Consider the following 18,791-nt stretch of genomic DNA (forward strand, 5'->3'; position numbering starts at 1 on the left):
CCAAGAAATGATCAAGTCTCACAGAGTTGACATTGTAGGTTTACACAATACATTTATCATCTAGTTTTCTATAAGTGAGACAATTTATAAGGTGATCTTTAAAATGCTACTAGGAAGAGATCGAATTTTCTTTGAAAGAAAAGCTGGTGAGAAAACATTTCTTGGCATGTGTTGATTCCAGAAAAAGGACCCATTGGTTCTTAATTCATTCAGGAGGGTGAGCAATGAACTGGCCATCGCATGTGTCTGATATCAATCTCCAGGGTGCTGAAAACAGAAGACTCCAGGAACCTTTAGAAGGAGTTTCTCAAACTGAGCAGATGAGCACCTGGTTTGAAGGAGGGAAATTGATCACGTGCAGGAGGGAGATTTCCGCCACCCCCCCCAATGTCCACATTTCATCTGCTTCCTTTTTCACGGAGAACAACATACCCCATCCCACTCTACCTCACAGTCTCCCAGAATAAGTCTGGGTCTGGTCCTTTCAGGAGGAAAGGAAAGAAGAGCTGGGCTATCTGGGAAGAGCTTTCTCGGTTGTGACTGCCATCCGTTATGCAAGAAAAGAAAAACCACACTCTTCTCTTGTTCCCTTTCAGACCAGGGTCTGTCCTTGCAGGCGCTCTGCCTTACCTCGGAACTGCTTCATCATCTCAGCTAGAAAGAGATTCCTATCACGGACATCCCTGATCTCGCACCTCAGCTCAGGAGGGAAAGCCACAGGATTCTGAAAGGGCTCCTTGTTCTTAGGACTGTTGGTAGAGGGGGGAAAAGTTACTTCAAACCCACCTAACCATATCCAGAATTTCCTGGAAAACAAAGGGACTGAGTGGAAACCTCCAGAAAACCTAAAACAAGCAGAAGCAACTTGTGGTCTTTGGGCTGCACGTGGAACCCAGAGGCATTTTGTAGCCCTCAAGGCTCCTCAGGTTTAAAAATATGAAAAAAAAATGTGTTTTTCTTCCTTCCTCCTCCAAAAAGTGTTCAACGTTTGTAGTTTTAACTCTGATCTTAGACCTTCCATCCCTCTCCTTTCCCCCAAGGAATGAAGCAACTGCAAACCAGCAGCATCTTGGCACTTTCTCTTTCCATTTTTCAAATGGCTTAAAATGGCTTTTGAAGAGGTACAGGTGATAGCAGTTGGTTCAAGCATTTGTCTCCCTGGATCAAACCCTCAGAGACCAAGGGTCCTCAATTCTGCCTCACAACTAAAGGCAGGAATAACAGGAATCCCAGGAAACTCAGTTTCCATAGCTATCGCTGTGAAAGGTGGATGATATCGAGAGAGGATGAAATTCAGTAATTAAAACTTCCTCCTTCCATCCCACAGTTTTTTCAACTTACTTGGGAGCTGCAGGAGTGGAGAAAGGTGTCTTTAATTACAATGAATAGCTGTTGCCGAATGGTGTTATCAGCAGGAAGAGTCTTTTTTGTACCTATAGACAGAGAGGAGATACAACCTACAACTCCTGCTCCCAAAGGTTTTCACACGGCCTAGAAAAGTTTAGGGCTTCATCATCCACTCCAAATGTTCTGTGTTTCTGTGAAGCTTTTGTTTGTAATATTCTTCCTGTATTGTTATTATATTCTTTGTCCAGTATCACACAGAAAGAGCTTATGAAACATGTTACTGTTTTTCCTGTGTTCTATTCAGCCACTTCCAACTTATGGCAACCCTTAGAATTAGTGACCCTCAGAGGATCCTATCAATAACAGATACTCAAAAACAAATATGTACTGAGATATTCACAAATTCCCCATTTAGTGTAATTTTTAAAACCAGTCACAGCAGAATGACTTGGAAAAACAAAGAAGGCAGGAAGGAGCCATTTGGGGGGGAGGAGGAAAGGATTGTGCTCTGGCCGTGGCCCTGGGTGGACGGAGGAGGTGGTCCTGAGCCTAACCCTTTGTTCTTACCTCTCCCAACAGTTGAGAGCCAACATCATCTCTCCAGGAGAGTTTGGGACCATTTTCCTTCCACAAAGGTCCCTCCCAGGATTATCAAGGCCTGATGAAAAAGAGCAGCTCCACTCACCTTTGCAAGAGGTTTCTGACATCCTGGAGGGAGGAAAAAAGAGGAAGAAGAGGGAACTCAGTGATTCTAACCTCATCAGTCTGTGGGGAGACAACCACAGGCCCTTCTTATTTTCCACTGCAAGCCCACCCCAATCAGAAGGAGAGATCCATCATCTCCTTCAAGAAAGGTTTAAAAAACCATTGGCTGCCTTTGGACTACCACAAGGGAGTAAGAAGTATCTGAAGGATCAGGGTTAAGGTGGCAGATATTTTATCTCCTCTCTTTTAGGGCAAAAGATTCTTGGAAGGCAGCAGAACCACTTAAAATGGGGCCTGTGTCTCCTTGTGTGTCTCTGTGTGTTTGTCATCCGTGAGAAGCGTTCCAGCTCTGAAGCAACGGATGAGAGCAGCTCTGGTGACCAGTTTCCAAGAGAGTCTAACCTGCTCTTTTTGGGAGGCTCAGAAGAAGAGGCAGAAATGATGCATGGCTTGGAATCGAAGCATTGGCAGAGAAGTGAAAACTGCAGGTCTTCCCATCAATGTTTAGTCCACAGTGAGGTAAACACACTGACCTGATTGTCTCGATACTTCTGTATGTACTTAAGTTGATTCTCTCTACATCAAACTGGATCTAGTGATTCCTTCTGTAGGTTGAGCCACGAAAGTTTTACAGAACCAGTTTTTCCCTGGAGAGCAGCCTGGCTTCCTTCTGCCAGTCTTACCTGCAGGAGTTCACCTGGGGGCTGCTGACGCTTCTCCTCCATCTCCCGGATGAGACCTCCAAGAGCGGAGAGCTCCTCGGAGAGCCTGGCCAGGTGCTCCTCCCTTTTCCTTGCAATCTCCTTCTCCACCTCTTCCAGCTGGGCCAACAGAAGCTTCTCTTGTTCTTTCAAAAAGGAGTGAAGTTCTCTGAATTGTTCCTTTGTCTTTTCCATCTCTGCCTTTGTCTCTTTCTGCAGTTGGAGAGTCAGAAAGGGGGAGGGAATGAGGCTGATGGCAGCGCCTGTAAAGGGTGGTCTCAAAAAGTCAGATTCCAAAAATGATAACAGGGTTGGTACTTGTGCCCTCCCACATCCTTCTCCTGCTCCTTCCCGTAACCCTCCATGGTGGTTACACTGGCTAAGGCAGTTGGGATTTGTAGGCAGAAAAGAGACTTCAGCTGAGAGCCATGGAGGGGTATGAAAATAAATAAATAAATAAATAAATATATATATATATATATATATATATATATATATATATATATATATATGTGTGTGTGTGTGTGTGTGTGTGTGTGTGTGTGTGTGTGTGTGTGTGTGTGTGTGTGTGTGTCTCTCTCTATATATCTATATCTAATCCATTCCCAACCCCATCTTTGTATCTCCATCTATCTATAGCTCAATGTTAAATCATAGCATGTGGCCCCAATGATCAATCATAGCCCTTTGTATTCCTGGGCCTCCAGCCCCCCTTTCATCCTACTCTGCAAAAGTTGTGTTGTGTTTAGTCGTTTAGTCGTGTCCGACTCTTCGTGACCCCATGGACCAGAGCACGCCAGGCCCTCCTATCTTCCACTGCCTCCCGGAGTTGTGTCAGGTTCATGTTGGTTGCTTCGCAGACACTGTCCAGCCATCTCATCCTCGGTCGTCCCCTTCTCCTCTTGCCATCACACCTTCCTAACATCAAGGTTTTTTCCAAGGACTCTTTTCTTCTCATGAGATGGCCAAAGTACTGGAGCCTCAGCTTCAGGATCTGTCCTTCAAGTGAGCATTCAGGGTTGAGATGCCCAGGATGTCAATGTTTATTCTTGCCATCTCCTGTTTGACCACCTCCAGCTTCCCAACATTCATAGATCTTACATTCCAGGTTCCTATGCAGTATTCTTCTTTGTAGCATTGGATTTTCCTTTCACTTCCAGGCACGTCCACAGCTGAGCGTCCTTTCGGCTTTGGCCCAACCACTTCATTAGCTCTGGAGCTACTTGTACTTGTCCTCCACTCTTCCTCAGTAGCATGTTGGACGCCTTCTGACCTGAGGGGCCCATCTTCCAGCGTCATATCTTTTAGCCTTTTGTTTCCGATCATGGGGCGTTCTTGGCAAAGATACTGGAGTGGCTTGCCATTTCCTACTCCAGGTGGATTGCGTTTAGTCGGAACTCTCCACTATGTCCTGTCCGTCTTGGGTGTCCCTGCACGGCATAGCCCATAGCTTCTCTGAGTTACTCAAGCCCCTTCGCCACGACAAGGCAGCAATCCATGAAGGAGCTGCAAAAGTTACATTTTTATATATGAAAATGTTCCCTTGCATTGACACCTTTGTCTCAGCACTGGGAGTGGTGGTGATATTCTGCCATGTTAAGAGAGCTTAGATCTTGCATCCTCAACTTTCCTTAAAAATGTTTTCCCACTATGATACAAGTGAGCTCTAATAGCTGAAAAGATTTAAGAAATATATTTCATATTCGGGTGCAGGAATGGATGCACCTCTCCAACTCCAGAGGCATGAATTTATAGTTTGGAATTTGCCCATCCCCTCATCTAAAAGGATCAACTTTTCAAATGTCCTTCTTTAACTCTTTTTAATTATCAGTCCCTCTTCTTCGATGCACGTCATATCATGGTGAGGCTCTGAGAGAGGTCGAAAGCAATTCCCTCCAGCTGGATTCTATGGCAAGTGTGGATTCCTAGCAGGTGAAACACTTAAGCTAGTGTATGGCACCAGGGTAAGATACAGTACAGTGGTGCCCCGCATAGCGACGTTAATCCGTTCCGGATTAATCGTCGCTATCCGGAAACATCGCAATGCGGGAGGGAAAACCCCATAGAAACGCATTAAACTTTGTTTAATGCATTTCTATGGGGCGAAAACTCACCGTTGTGCGAAGATCCTCCGTAGCGCCGCCATTTTCGCCGCCTCGGTAAGCGAGGGCAGTGTGTGAAAATGGTTGCGGTGGCCATTTTGGAACCGCCAATCAGCTGTGTGAAAATGGGGCTTGAACATTGTAAGGCACGTTGGTCTAACTCCATAGGAGCCTGGCCGCTTCGTTAGGGCCAACTCTAAGGTCACATCATAGAGATGCAGTTCTCAGATTTCATAAGGATTTCCTCCAGAGGGAAGTTTCACTCTCCCATCATCCCAACAGGAAACCAGAGGGACACCAAGATGCTGCTGCCGGAAAAGGGTTTTATTCTCAGCAGCGTCTTTCCTTTCACCAGCCCCCCCCTTTTATTGTTGTTTCGATAACACACAACCTGTAAAAAAAAATCCTTCTAGTGACTGAAAACCTTCCTTACTTGCATGTGGTGGTGTTTTAGTTGATCTTTATAAAGCCACGGCGCTGCCATCACTTTTTTTAATGCTACCTATGATTTTTGCCTACTTGCAAGCCCTACCCAATGCATCCGAATTTATAGCCACTCTCAGCTACTGAAGCGGCGGCGGCGGCCCCAAACGCTGTCACGAAGGATCTCTGAGATCCTGCACCAACGCTCGGAGCTTTTGCAAGGGGCACGTTCTTACTCCCGGCTTGGAAGAGCAGTGAGGAAAGCTTTGCCCCAGGGGAGGAAAGGAGCCAGGCGGAAGATGCGACGCAGCGGCGCTGGCCACGAAGCCAATGCCCGGCAAGGCAGGGGTGCCTCCGTGCGCGGGCAAAGGGGGGAGGGCGGGGCGGGCCGCGCCGCTACGCTTGGCGAGCTCGGGATGCCTCTCTGCCGCTTGATTGGCAGCTCAGTGTCTCTGCGCTTGGAGCGCAGTGGCTCCCTTGGGAGACGGGGCGGCAGTCAGCGAAGTAGGGGTGGGCGAACGAGCGTTGCCGAACGTGGCGGACGGAGGGCGAGGATGTGGCGGACTTGGCCGCGGTTCCTGCAGCGTGCCTAGGGCTCTGCAGGATCATGCCCGATGCACATTGGTTCTCCAATGGGGCATTCTGGTTGGAAATGCTAGGCGGGGACTCGGAACGACGGTGGGGGAGCCCTCCCCCGCGGCCGCTCCGAAGCGCCCGCCGGGGGCCTATGGGGAACATCGCAATGCCTTTGCGATCGCAAAAAAAAAATCGCTATGTGGATTCGTCATTAAACGGGGCACTCGTTATGCGAGGCACCACTGTACATCCATACCAGGAGTAACAAACGCATTAGCAGAAGAGGATGGGCAATTTATTTATTTATGGGTCTCTTTTTACAAATACTTGAGATGGAGGGGGACTATCCTTTCATGGAGTTCTTTAGACAAGAGGATGGATGGCCATCAACCAGGGATGCTTTAGGGATTGATGCCTTGATTTTGGTGTGGGTTGGATGCAGAGACCAACACTACAAGGATAACTACCGGTAGAGGTCGGTGGAGACAACAATCTGTAGTTGCCTTCAAACAAATATATGCTTCAAACAACTGAAGAGATGACTGGCCAATATAGGTTAATCAAACAGACTATGTAATTGGAAGCAGGTCTGCCAAAAGAATTCCAAGAGTATATTTCAAGAGTGCAGCACTGACTGTGTACTCTTAATTTCAGATACCAGTATTTTTAAAAAATTCTGACATATTTCTAAAGCCCACAAAAAGAACACGTTTTCAGTAATAAATTCAGTAGACCATGAACCAGAAGAACTATGGATTGAGACGTAATTAGAGAAGGATTCTTTAGCCACCAGGTGTGATGTGGTTACTGGCTGGTGCCAAACATGTGACTGGAAAGATATTTTTAAAAGCTTGGGTTGGGTCAGCTCACAACGTGCTAGGAAGGAGGATTGGCTCATGGCTCTGGATTCCGATCATGTTATATTTGCATTTTCCACATGATGGTTTTAAAAATTGATCTCTATTTAAGGACACCGATACTCACAAGTAAGCCTTGGCTTTCTTCTTCGATTTTGGCTTTATATGTTAAAATTTTGGCTTTCTCCTCCTCTAGAAGCTTCAGGCGGCTGGAGATGAGATCCTGAAAGGTAAAAAAAGAAGTCCATGTTAAATTCAGAGGCAAAGGAAAACTGAAGAACGTGCTTCCTCCCAATCACGGAGGGACGGGCTCTTTTTCACCTTGGACTGCCCACTGTACCCTCCACATCGGTTGATGGATTTATTTCCGTGTCCTTAAAAAAAGGCTGTCTGAAACTGCTCATCTTGTTTCTAAGGACAGTTGCATTGTCCTAGGAAAGTGAGATTATTATATCTTTCTCACACACAGACACAGATACTTACCCCGGCTTCCATCCAGGGCTGAATTTAAACTCTGGGTCCCCCGATGCACTTCACGTTCGGGGGTTCCTTTAGGAATTAAAATAAAAAAGCAAGAGCAAAGTGTGCTGCTTATATACCGCCCCATAGCACTTCAAGCACCCTCTGGCCGGTTTAGAAGTTAATTATGCAGGATACATCTTGCTCCCCCAGCGAGCTCGGTTTTTACTGTAAATGAGGATTTTACTGACCGTGGTAGTATGTAAGGGAGAGTCAACCTTGAGCCGGCTACCTGGGATTGAGCCCCAGGTTGTGAGCACAGTTTTGGCTGCAATATAATAGTTTAACCACTGCGCTACGAGGCCCTTACAAAGTAAATCACCAAATTTACAAATAATACAAATCAAAGTCAATTTTTATATGTCATTGGAGCTTATATGTCCATTGTTGTTATTGTTGTTGTTGTTTAGTCGTTAAGTCATGTCCGACTCTTCGTGGCCCCATGGACCAGAGCACGCCAGGCCCTCCTGTCTTCCACTGCCTCCCAGAGTTGGGTCAAATTCATGTTGGTCTCTTCGATGACACTGTCCACCCATCTCCTCTGTCATCCCCTTCTCCTCTTGCCTTCACACTTTCCCAATATAAGGGTGTTTTCCAGGGAGTCTTCTCTTGTCATGAGACGGCCAAATTACTGGAGCCTCAGCTTCAGGATCTGTCCTTCCAGTGAGAACTCAGGGTTCATTTCCTTCAGAACGGATAGGTTTGCTCTCCTTGCAGTCCAGGGAACTCTCAAGAGCCTCCTCCTGCACCACAATTCAAAAGCATCAATTCTTTGGCGGTCAGCCTTCTTTATGATCCAGCTCTCACTTCCATACATCACGACTGGAAAAACCATAGCTTTGACTATGCGGACTGTGGTAAAAGCGTTCCTTAGAACTGCCTTTACACGAGACAGAGAGGGATTCAGAATGATCAGTCCCTATTGCCAGCAAAATCGGGTCCTGTAATTTTGCTCTAGGCGACTTCTCACTCCTTCACCCAAGTCTGTCTCGATTTTAAATAAACAATCTGGAAGGTCTGCTCTTCCTCTTTTATTACTTTAGGACCCTCATTTGGTAGTGTAATGTGGCCAGATCAAAACAATCCTAGTTCTAAAATATCCAATTTACTACAGTAGCTTGGTCTAAACAAGGAGACAGCTTACAGACAATTTGTCTTTTTATATTTTATTACAAAAGATATCATTTCAACAAGCTCATTTTAACGTCATTCAGTATTTCCAAATTATTTCCAAAATAACCCCCAGCCTTAGCCACCAGTCATTTCCTCTATAAAGTGAAAATAATGAACTGTCTAACTATATCTTAAATAAGCATTCTTACGCAATCTCAAAATAAAGTCCTGTCGGCTGCATTTCTCTCGGTGTGTCGTCTCTCCCTTCCATCTCTTCTCCGTCCTTCTCCTTCTCCTCCTGTCTCTCTTCGCCCATCTTTCTTAAATTAAGAAGTTATGTCCTTGTCCATCGGAGTTGAGATAAGATAAGGGTCAGCTTGCTCTTCTTAACTTTTTTTTTCTTTAAGTGGAGAAGAACTGACCTTGTACATTTTTCTCTCTAATTAGCACCTGGACACAAGCAGATTTCTAGCTTTTTCATTGCAGCTCTGAAATAAATCTTATGAAATACAATTCTATTCTATTTTCATAATCAAATTCATGACACCCCCCCCCTTAAAGATACAAAATACAGGACTATTAAAGTTCTTATTTTGTTATTAACTTAACATTTGATTATGAAAGGTTAACAAGACTACATGTGAACTTAAATTTATCTTAACAAAGTATTAAATTCATAACAGTAATGCCTATCTCTATCAATATACAGACAAGTAAACAAGATGATTAATAGTAACCAGTAACACATTTGTTCTTATAGCTAACTATCTCTATGAGTATACAGAAAAATAAGTTAATTCATTTTAAACATAAATTCAAGGTAACCATATTACAGCATACCATTTTTCAACGATCTGTTACATTATGTTCGATTTTTCTCCCCACATTCTTACAATTAGAATTATTAGGAACAATCTTTTGACTTTTACCCCATTTAGTTACCATGTCCGTAAGTTCATTATCTGGTTTAAAACACGCCACCTGACACTGATACACCATTGCTGATCTGTCTCTATACCTTTTTAAACTATTTACATGATACATAATTGGTTTCTTGGATGAATTTAACATTTTCACAAGATAATTCACATTTCCCACTTTTTGTATGATTTCCCCTGGACCTTCCCAGACTACTTCCAATTTTGAAGGTCTGAGCGGGTTTAGTACAAGTACCATATCACCCACTTCAAACTCTCGGTGACGGGCCTTCTTGTCATGATAGTATTTTTGTTTTGTACACTCAGTCCGTTTCCCTGTTCTTTTACAGTAATCACAGGTACTAACGTAGTCCCTGACGGTTTTAGAAACTCCGGGCCAATAAAAATGTTGTGAAATCCTGCTTAACGTTTTTTGGATTCCCAGATGTCCGCTACTTGGATTATCGTGGGCCATTTGTAGAATTTTTTCCCTATACTCTCTTGGAATGACTAGTTGTTGTACTGGTTCCGCCTGTTCGTTCGACTTTGGGAAATATTCCCGGTATAACAATCCATTTTTCTCCCACAAAAAGGATACTTTTTGTTGTACCGGTTGTCTGGCGTAATCGTCGGCTTGTGACCTCAAAGAAGCCAAAGTAGGGTCTTCCATCTGCTTCTGTTTGAATACTTCGGATCCCATTGGTACTAGTAGATCCTCTGGTTCAGTTTTTGTTTCGGTTGTACTATCCGTTTCGTCTGCAAGGGGTTGATGTTGCGTTACATGTCCATCTGAATGCTCCTCAGAGTTATCTTCAGTTGGGACTTGCTCTATTGCTTTGCTTCGCGCACGTGTCACTACTTGTATGGAAGCTGATTTTAAAGTGTGTTGGTGGTTAAGAAACGCCAAGTCGTTGCCTATCAAGAAATCGGGTTTACCTTCATGCACTAATAGATATTTTGCGCCTTTCCAATTTTTGTAGATTAAGTGCACATAGACTAATGGTACGAATCTCTCTATTACTTCTCCGGATCCATAAGTTTTTACTGGACATCTCAGGTTATTTAAGATTAGTGCCGGATCCACAAACCGTTTGTTAATCGAAGAAATGTCTGCGGCGGTATCTCGAGAGGCGTTTATGGTTATATCTCCTGAAGCAAAATGTAGGGTTACTGGTTCCGAAAAACTTTTCAGTGACCAATAAAATTGTTCTTCCAGTAGGATGCTACTGGGATCTATCACCGAAAATTTCTCCCCTGAGGATGTCTGTTGGTTTACTGTTGTAGAGACTTGAGCTACTCGTAAGCCCATTATCCTTGGCACAATCCTTGGCTCCATTGCTTGCATTTCACTGGTTTCAGAAAAAATTGGATTGACTCCTCCTTGTCTCTGGGGTGGCACATTACATAGTTGATTAATTACATGTGGTTCTGCTGGTTGTTCTTCTGGTATTTCTAGAGATGTTGCACTGAGATAGTTGACCTTTGGGGTAGTTGATTTGAATTTCCGTTGGGTCGGTATGGGTGCCTTCTCGAATTTTCTTGGTGTTGGTAAGGGTGTCTGCTGAAATCTCCGTGGGGCAGGTAAGGGTGGTTTACCAACTTGCTTCCCGTCTTGGTTATCTGATCCCGACAGTCGTGGACAATCCCTTTTTAAATGGGCTCCTCCGCATTGAAAGCAAGTCAAGAGTGACCTAGTCTGGCTAGGGCCCATGCTTCTTCGCTCTCCAGCAAAAGACTGTCTTGGTTCAGGAACCACTGTTTTCTTAGCTTCATATAGGCTCTGCCTCCTAGGCACTTCTGGAATAGGCCTAACTCTGGGAGTAGGTTCAACCTTCTTAAAGGAAATTATTTCTTCAGTTTCCTGGTAATCAGACAGGTTTCCACTGTCCATGCTCCCTAAAGAGCCTCTGGTCCACTCTTCCTCAGCAATCTTCCTCTGCAAAAGATGCAGTTTCATCTCATGGTATTCCCTTGCTTTTCTCTGACTCGTGGAGTGGGCTTCAAGCCATTGCCTCTGGCTCTCCATGAAGTCTGCCATCATCAGGGTAAGCTGTTCTTGCAACCTGAAACTCGCATCTCTTTTATCTGCTGGACTGCTGCTGGCCTCTGCCATTGCTGCTCCTGACGACCTCTGGTCATTAGCAAGAATTTTCTCTGTTAGCAGATCCTGCTGAGTTGGAACTTGTTCCGCCCCAGTGTACTGCTGTGTCCTTCTTGGCTTCACTTTAGGTTTAACAACTTCTGGATTTGCTTCTATTAATCTTTGGGCATCTTCTTCAGTAAATCTTATCACAGCACTCCTCATATGAAATTCTTTGGGTATCTGTAGCGATCTGCTAATAGTTGTTGATCTTGCTCCACTCTGCAGTAAAGAACTATGCTCCATTGCTGACAAAATCTCCTTATCCACTGATACTTCAGGCAGTGAAAACCGACTGCTAAAAGCCATTTTTCCTTTTTTTTTTTTTTTCCTTCTCTCCCTGCAGCCTTGGCCGAAGCACGGGAGGAGCAATAAAACAATTAAACTGTCAACTTTGACTAATCCTACTTTCCCTTCAGGAAATCCTTTTGGCTCTAGCTTGGGGTAGGAAATTTTCCTTTTTAAACTTTATTTAATCACTTTTAAATTACTTTTATTATCCTGGCTGCTCCTTATAGACTCCTGCTACACTCAAAACAATTTTGCCACTCTGTCACCTGAGTGAAACGAGCTGGCACTTTTTAAACAGCACAATGCTTGTTCCTTAGAACTCTTAAGCCACTGGCAGAATCTCTCCTTGCATCACTTTAGCCTGAGCTTTCTGCAAAGGAGTCTTCTCCAGTCACAATAATTTACAACCTTCCCTGCTTTGCTCTGAAGCTCACGCCAGAGAAGTTTCTCTTGTCCTTTATTTAGCAGTGTGTATCTGCTTGCTCACACATCTGCCTTCATAAAACAATTACCAGCGCTAATTCAGCCCTTGAGCAAAGCGCAAATATTTAAGCTGCCAGCATGGCATAAACACAGCACATGGATTTGTATCCAAACACAGCCACCATGGCTTGTAAATCAAATCCCATCTGCCACTATACTGTAAACACGGCACGTGAGACTCAGATCCCACCGCTGCCACCATGTGGTAAAAGCGTTCCTTAGAACTGCCTTTACACGAGACAGAGAGGGATTCAGAATGATCAGTCCCTATTGCCAGCAAAATCGGGTCCTGTAATTTTGCTCTAGGCGACTTCTCACTCCTTCACCCAAGTCTGTCTCGATTTTAAATAAACAATCTGGAAGGTCTGCTCTTCCTCTTTTATTACTTTAGGACCCTCATTTGGTAGTGTAATGTGGCCAGATCAAAACAATCCTAGTTCTAAAATATCCAATTTACTACAGTAGCTTGGTCTAAACAAGGAGACAGCTTACAGACAATTTGTCTTTTTATATTTTATTACAAAAAATATCATTTCAACAAGCTCATTTTAACGTCATTCAGTATTTCCAAATTATTTCCAAAATAACTCCCAGCCTTAGCCACCAGTCATTTCCTCTATAAAGTGAAAATAATGAACTGTCTAACTATATCTTAAATAAGCATTCTTACGCAATCTCAAAATAAAGTCCTGTCGGCTGCATTTCTCTCGGTGTGTCGTCTCTCCCTTCCATCTCTTCTCCGTCCTTCTCCTTCTCCTCCTGTCTCTCTTCGCCCATCTTTCTTAAATTAAGAAGTTATGTCCTTGTCCATCGGAGTTGAGATAAGATAAGGGTCAGCTTGCTCTTCTTAACTTTTTTTTTCTTTAAGTGGAGAAGAACTGACCTTGTACATTTTTCTCTCTAATTAGCACCTGGACACAAGCAGATTTCTAGCTTTTTCATTGCAGCTCTGAAATAAATCTTATGAAATACAATTCTATTCTATTTTCATAATCAAATTCATGACACGGACCTTTATCGGCACAGTGATGTCTTTGCTTTTTAAGATGCTGTTCAGGTTTGCCATTGCTTTCCTCCCAAAAAGCAGACGTCATTTAATTTCGTGTTTGCTGTCACCATCTGCAGTGATCATGGAGCCCAAGAAAGTACAGTGCTGCCTCGCTTAACGAGCGCACCGTTTAACGACGAATTCGCACAGCAATCTGTGTTTTTTTTTTATCACTAATGCGATTGCATACCGATGTCTTGAATGGAAAAAACTCGCTTTGCGACGATCGGTAAGCGTTTCGCTTACCAATCTTCACATTGCGATGTCGGGGGAACAGCTGTTCGGCGGTTCCAAAATGGCCGCCGGAAGACCCAAAATGGCAGTGTGCAGCGTTTTCACGCCCTGCCCTCGCTTACCGAGGGCGCGAAAATGGCTGCCGGATGGGGAAACTTCGCAGAACAGTGAGTTTTTAGCCCACTGGAACGCATTAAACTAAGTTTAATGCATTCCAATGGGTTTTTCCGTTCCGTATAGCGATGTTCCCCATAGCGAAGGTTAATCCAGAATGGATTAACCTCGCTATGCGGGGCACCACTGTAAAATCCGTCACTACCTCCATATCTTCCCCTTCTATCTGCCAGCAGGTGATCGGACCAGTGGCCATGATCTTAGTTTGAGGTTGAGCTTCAGACCGTTTTTTGCACTCTCCTCTTTCACTCTCATTACAAGGTTCCTTAATTCCTCCTCACTTTCTGCCATCAGAGTGGTATCATCTGCATATCTGAGGTTCTTGATATTTCTTCTAGCAATCTTAATTCCGGTTTGTGATTCCTCCAGTCCAGCCGTTCGCATGATGTATTCTGCATATAAGTTAAATAAGCCAGGGGACATTATACAGCCTTGTCGTACTCCTTTCCCAATTTTGAACCAATCAGTTGTTCCATATACAGTTCTAACTGTTGCTTCCTGTCCCACATATAGATTTCTCAGGAGATAGATAAGGTGGTCAGGTACCCCCATTTCTTTAAGAACTTGCCATAGTTTGCTGTGGTCCACACAGTCAAAGGCTTTTGTATACTCAATGAAGCAGAAGTAGATGTTTTTCTGGAACTCTCTGGCTTTCTCCATAATCCAGTGCATGGTAGCAATTTGGTCTCTAGTTCCTCTGCCCCTTCGAAATCCAGCTTTTACTTCTGGGAGTTCTCGGTCCACATACTGCTGAAGCCTACCTTGTAGGATTTTCAGCATAACCTTGCTAGCGTGTGAAATGAGTGCAATTGCACGGTAGTTGGAGCATTCTTTGGCACTGCCCTTCTTTGGGATTGGGATATAGACTGATCATTTCCAGTCCTCTGGCCAGTGCTGAATTTTCCAAACTTGCTGGCATATTGAGTGTAGCACCTTATCAGCGTCATCTTTTAAGATTTTAATTAGTTCAATGCCATCACCTCCACTGGCCTTGTTGTTAGACAAGCTTTCTAAGGCCCACTTGGCTTCACTCTCTAGGATGTCTGGCTCAAGATCAGCAACCACACTATCTGCGTTGTCCGGGACATCCATATCTTTCTGGTATAATTCCTCTGTGTATTCTTGCAACCTCTTCTAGATGTCTTCTGCTTCTGTTAGGTCCCTACCATTTTTGTCCTTTATCATGTCCATCTTTGCATAAAATCTTATTTTAATATTTCCAATTTTCTTGAACAGATCTTTGGCTTTTCCCTTTCTGTTCTTTTCCTCTATTTCTTTGCACTGTTCATTTAAGAAGACCATCTTGTCTCTCCTTCCTATTGTTTGGAAGTCTGCATTCAATTTTTATAACTTTCCCTATTTCCCTTGCATTTTGTTTCCCTTCTCTTTTCTGCTATTTGTAAGGCCTTGTTGGACAGCCACTTTGCTTTCTTGCATTTCCTCTTCTTTGGGATGGTTTTTGTTGCTGCCTCCTGGACAACGTTATGAACCTCCATCCATAATTCTTCAGGCACTCTGTCCATCAAATCTAGTTTCTTAAATCTGTTCTTCACTTCCACTGTGTATTTATAAGGGATTTGGTTTAGGTCACAGGTGTCAAAAACAAGGCCCGCGGGCCAAATCTGGCCCGCCAGACCTCGACTGATGGCCCACGGAGCCGCCGCCAGCCTTGCAGCCTCCCCCCCTTTTTTTCAATGAATTTACTCCGTGCCTGCACAGAGTAAATTCATTGAAAAAATGGCTCAAGTTAACAAGGCTACGTCCTCCTTCCGATTGGCTGTGGCGCTGCCACTCCTTTCCTCTCCCTCCGCCCCCCGCTCCCCCTCCCTCCCTCCTGTGCCTGTTCCTCGCTCGCTCTCGGCCTGAGAGGAGGGGGCTCCACGCTGCCTCTGTCGCCCCTGAGGGGAAGGGAAGGGAAGGGGAGCGGTGGGAGTTCCTGGCCGGGCTCCGAGGCGGAGGGAGGAGATGCTGGGGGGACGCGGGAGGCAGCGGCCAGCGCAGCCCTGAGGAGAGGGAGAGAAGAGGGAACGCGGAGCGATGTGCCGGCCCGGTTGGGTAACGTCGGAGGCGGCCGTTCGACCCAGCCGCGGAGAGAAGGGAGGGAGGGCGGGAGGGCTGGCTGGTTGCTCGCTTCCCTTCCCGGACGTTCCGTTCTCTCTCTTGCTCGATTGGAATGCCTGAGGATTTGAAAGGACCGAAGAACGCTGTTTTTTGCAAGATCCAAGCAGAGTTGCATATACTAAATAACTCTCTCTCTCTCTCTCTCTTTCTCACACACACACACACACACACACACACACACACACACACACACACACAGAGAGAGAGAGAGAGACCCCAGCACTTTCCCTTCCTTCACACACACATACGCATTCTCTTCCTTCCTGTAACTCTCTCTGTCTCTCTCTCTCTTTTTCTCTCTCACACACACAGAACCCGGCACTTTCTCTTCCTTCACACACACACACACACACACACACACACACACACACACACACACACACACACACACACACATTCTCTTCCTGTATCTCTCTTTCTCTCTCTCACACACACAGGCACTTTCTCTTCCTTCACACACACAAACACACACACACACACACACACACTTTCTCTTCCTTCCTTTTCCCACCAAGTCGGATGGGGTCCTTGCAAGGCCATCAGTACAGATACAACCGGCCCTTTGATGGGGACCAAACTGCTGATGCGGCCCCCGATGAATTTGAGTTTGACACCCCTGGTTTAGGTTATACCTGACTAGCCCAGTGGTTTTTCCTACCTTCTTCAGTTTAAGCTTGAGTTTTGCTATAAGAAGCTGATGATCAGAGCCACAATCAGCTCTAAGTCTTGTTTTGCTGACTGTATAGAGCTTTTCCATCTTTGGCTGTAGAGAATATAATCAATCTGATTTCGATATTGCCCATCTGGTGATTTCCATGTATAGAGTTGCCTCTTGTGTTGTTGGAAAAAGCATGTTTGTGATGACCAGCTTGTTCTCTTGACAAAACTCTATTAGCCTTTGTCCTGCCTCGTTCTGAATTCCAAGGCCAAACTTTCCTGTTGTTCCTTTTATCTCTTGGCTCCCTACTTTAGCATTCCAGTCCCCTAGAATGAGAAGAACATCTTTCTTTGGTGTCAGTTCTAGAAGGTGATGTAAGTCTTCATAGAATTGATGAATTTCAGCCTCTTCAGCATCGGTGGTTGGTGCATAAACTTGCATCACTGTGATGCTGAAAGGTCTGCCTTGCATTCATACTGAAATCATTCAATCATTTTTGAGATTGTATCCCAGTACAGCTTTTTCCCACAGGAAGGTTAAATGATTTCTATATCTGAAGTAAATGTATTAATACATTTAAATACAGGCCAGCAAAACTCAAAGGAGATTATTTCATAAGAGAAATTAGAAAGGACACAGCTCTGCTGCTACACTCTTTAGTTGGCCTCAATAACAATGGCTAACTCAACAATTTACACAACCAAATTCAACTCTGAACCGGTCAATGCAAACGTTTTAAGTTTATCTAAGCTAAGTACATTAACTTACAGCTATATGCATCACATTAGAATAACTACCAAGAGTCTTTGTTTCTACATTTGCCATCTGAAAAGTCTTTAATGAGCTCCTCAAACTGCATGCTCCTTCGAACATCTGGCAGTCTTCCTTGAGTCATTGTGTTTCTCAGATAATTTTTTCTTAGACTTGGTGTCTCTCCTGAACAATTAGTGATTATCATGCTCAGATATAATTTAAGAGTGACATTAACACTTCGGTCCTTGAAGATCTGTCTCTGTGTCCAGGTCCTTCCAAGGCCAAGGAGTGCTACCGGTCCACGGCTCAGGGGCTCGGGACCCCTCCTTTAAGGGACCCATCAGAAATAGATCACATTATGCAATCAGTTCCATAATTCCTAAACAATTTTTTTAAAAAAATAAATAAATCCCATTATGTTCGAATCCTATGATTCTTTCACTACCTCTAAATATCAGGTGTCTCTCAGCTTTAAAAAAATGGTAACAGCCACAACATGGAGCAATATTATATATTTCTTGTTTTCCTGTGTTTGTTCTTCCAATTCCCAGTCAACATGAGAAAATTCCCTACATTGAGAATTTAACTTCAGAACAGAATCTCTATGGTCTTGGCTTTGTCCATGAATTTTCAGTTTTTCTTCTTTTTTTCCCCCCCTAGTCATTAAAGCCATTCTCACTGGTAAACCACTCACATCATCTGGACATCAAAGTACAATAAAAGCAAGAAATTGCCCATTTGAGGAGACTCTTTCTGAAATGTTGATCAGCATTTTCACGAGTAGTGTTAAACATCGAGTTCTTGAAATAACAACAATGCCCATCCAGTTTGCCTTGACCTGATTGATAATGGTGTTAAGATTCTGGGTAGGAATCAGACACAGTTTGTTTGGCATGACATAGCCTCTCTTGACCGAAAGGACACATGTTCTCTCTTGAAAGGAAATTACGTAGCTGTGTCTGGATCACATGATGGCACTTCAATGTCCATGTCTGAAGTATTTGTAAGATGTGATGATCCATCACTTTCAGTATCTCCATGAGATCATGCACGCATGCACACATACAGTCATGGGCTATGTTCCTCAAGGGCGAAAGGCCTTTGTGCGTGGTTCACTTGAGCTGCAAAATTTTGTTTTAAACTGATACGATATACCCTCAGCTGACTTAAGGCCTTTCAAAGCCATTATCCTTGAAAACATGATGGTACTTCCTATGAATATAAATTGTGGTTGGTCCCACAGCTTGGGGAAAAAATGGTGTAATGTGCACATTGTATACTTGAAAATATGGTACTTTAACTGGATAGCATATGGCAAAAAAGAACCATGTATTGTCTACAAAACCATATGTAAAATCAAATGACTGGCTTTCAACCAAATCATGCGTTTTCACAATTTGATTAATATAGACAGATTTTGTCAGAACTTGTACAGTAAACTGAAAAGCTCAAACTAGACCTTAAAACCCCCTTTTTGGGCGTTTTAACAGTGGCTGTTATTTGTTTGGCTTGCATAAATGGTGCAGTGGCCATAGGTCTAAAACACCAGCAGCTCTTTTTATCCTTATCTCCTTCTTTTATCTCCTTCTTATTTACTTCTTTATTTTCTCCAAAAATAAAGAAGTAAAA

General features: G+C 44.0%; 1 protein-coding gene and 1 long non-coding RNA gene across 8 annotated transcripts in view; one reads left to right on the plus strand and one right to left on the minus strand.

Moving 5' to 3' along the window:
- The window catches only part of LOC140704054 (E3 ubiquitin-protein ligase TRIM7), a 104,703-nt gene that overhangs the window by 84,136 nt on the left and 1,776 nt on the right, over positions 1-18,791 (minus strand). For 2 of the 7 annotated variants that reach the window (XR_013542681.1, XM_078388584.1), the window contains exons 2-5: positions 6,839-6,934; positions 2,736-2,966; positions 2,033-2,055; positions 631-845 (exon numbers count right to left, since the gene is read on the minus strand). The exons of 1 other annotated variant lie outside the window; for it this stretch is intronic. Coding sequence is in view for 5 of the 6 variants with exons in the window: in XM_078388584.1 (XP_078244710.1) it covers positions 631-845; positions 2,033-2,055; positions 2,736-2,966; positions 6,839-6,934 (565 nt within the window). In the remaining variant the exon portion in view is untranslated. The remainder of the gene's footprint in view (positions 1-630; positions 846-2,032; positions 2,056-2,735; positions 2,967-6,838; positions 6,935-18,791) is intronic. 4 more of the 7 variants (XM_078388587.1, XM_078388585.1, XM_078388588.1 and 1 more) reach the window with 4 other exon arrangements.
- On the plus strand, positions 13,609-18,029 carry LOC144587548 (uncharacterized). Its single transcript, XR_013542690.1, has 2 exons — positions 13,609-15,216; positions 16,377-18,029. It is a non-coding gene; the product is annotated as an uncharacterized LOC144587548 (long non-coding RNA).

This window comes from Pogona vitticeps, chromosome 2 (genome assembly GCF_051106095.1).
Source record: "Pogona vitticeps strain Pit_001003342236 chromosome 2, PviZW2.1, whole genome shotgun sequence".
NCBI classification, from domain to species: domain Eukaryota; kingdom Metazoa; phylum Chordata; class Lepidosauria; order Squamata; family Agamidae; genus Pogona; species Pogona vitticeps.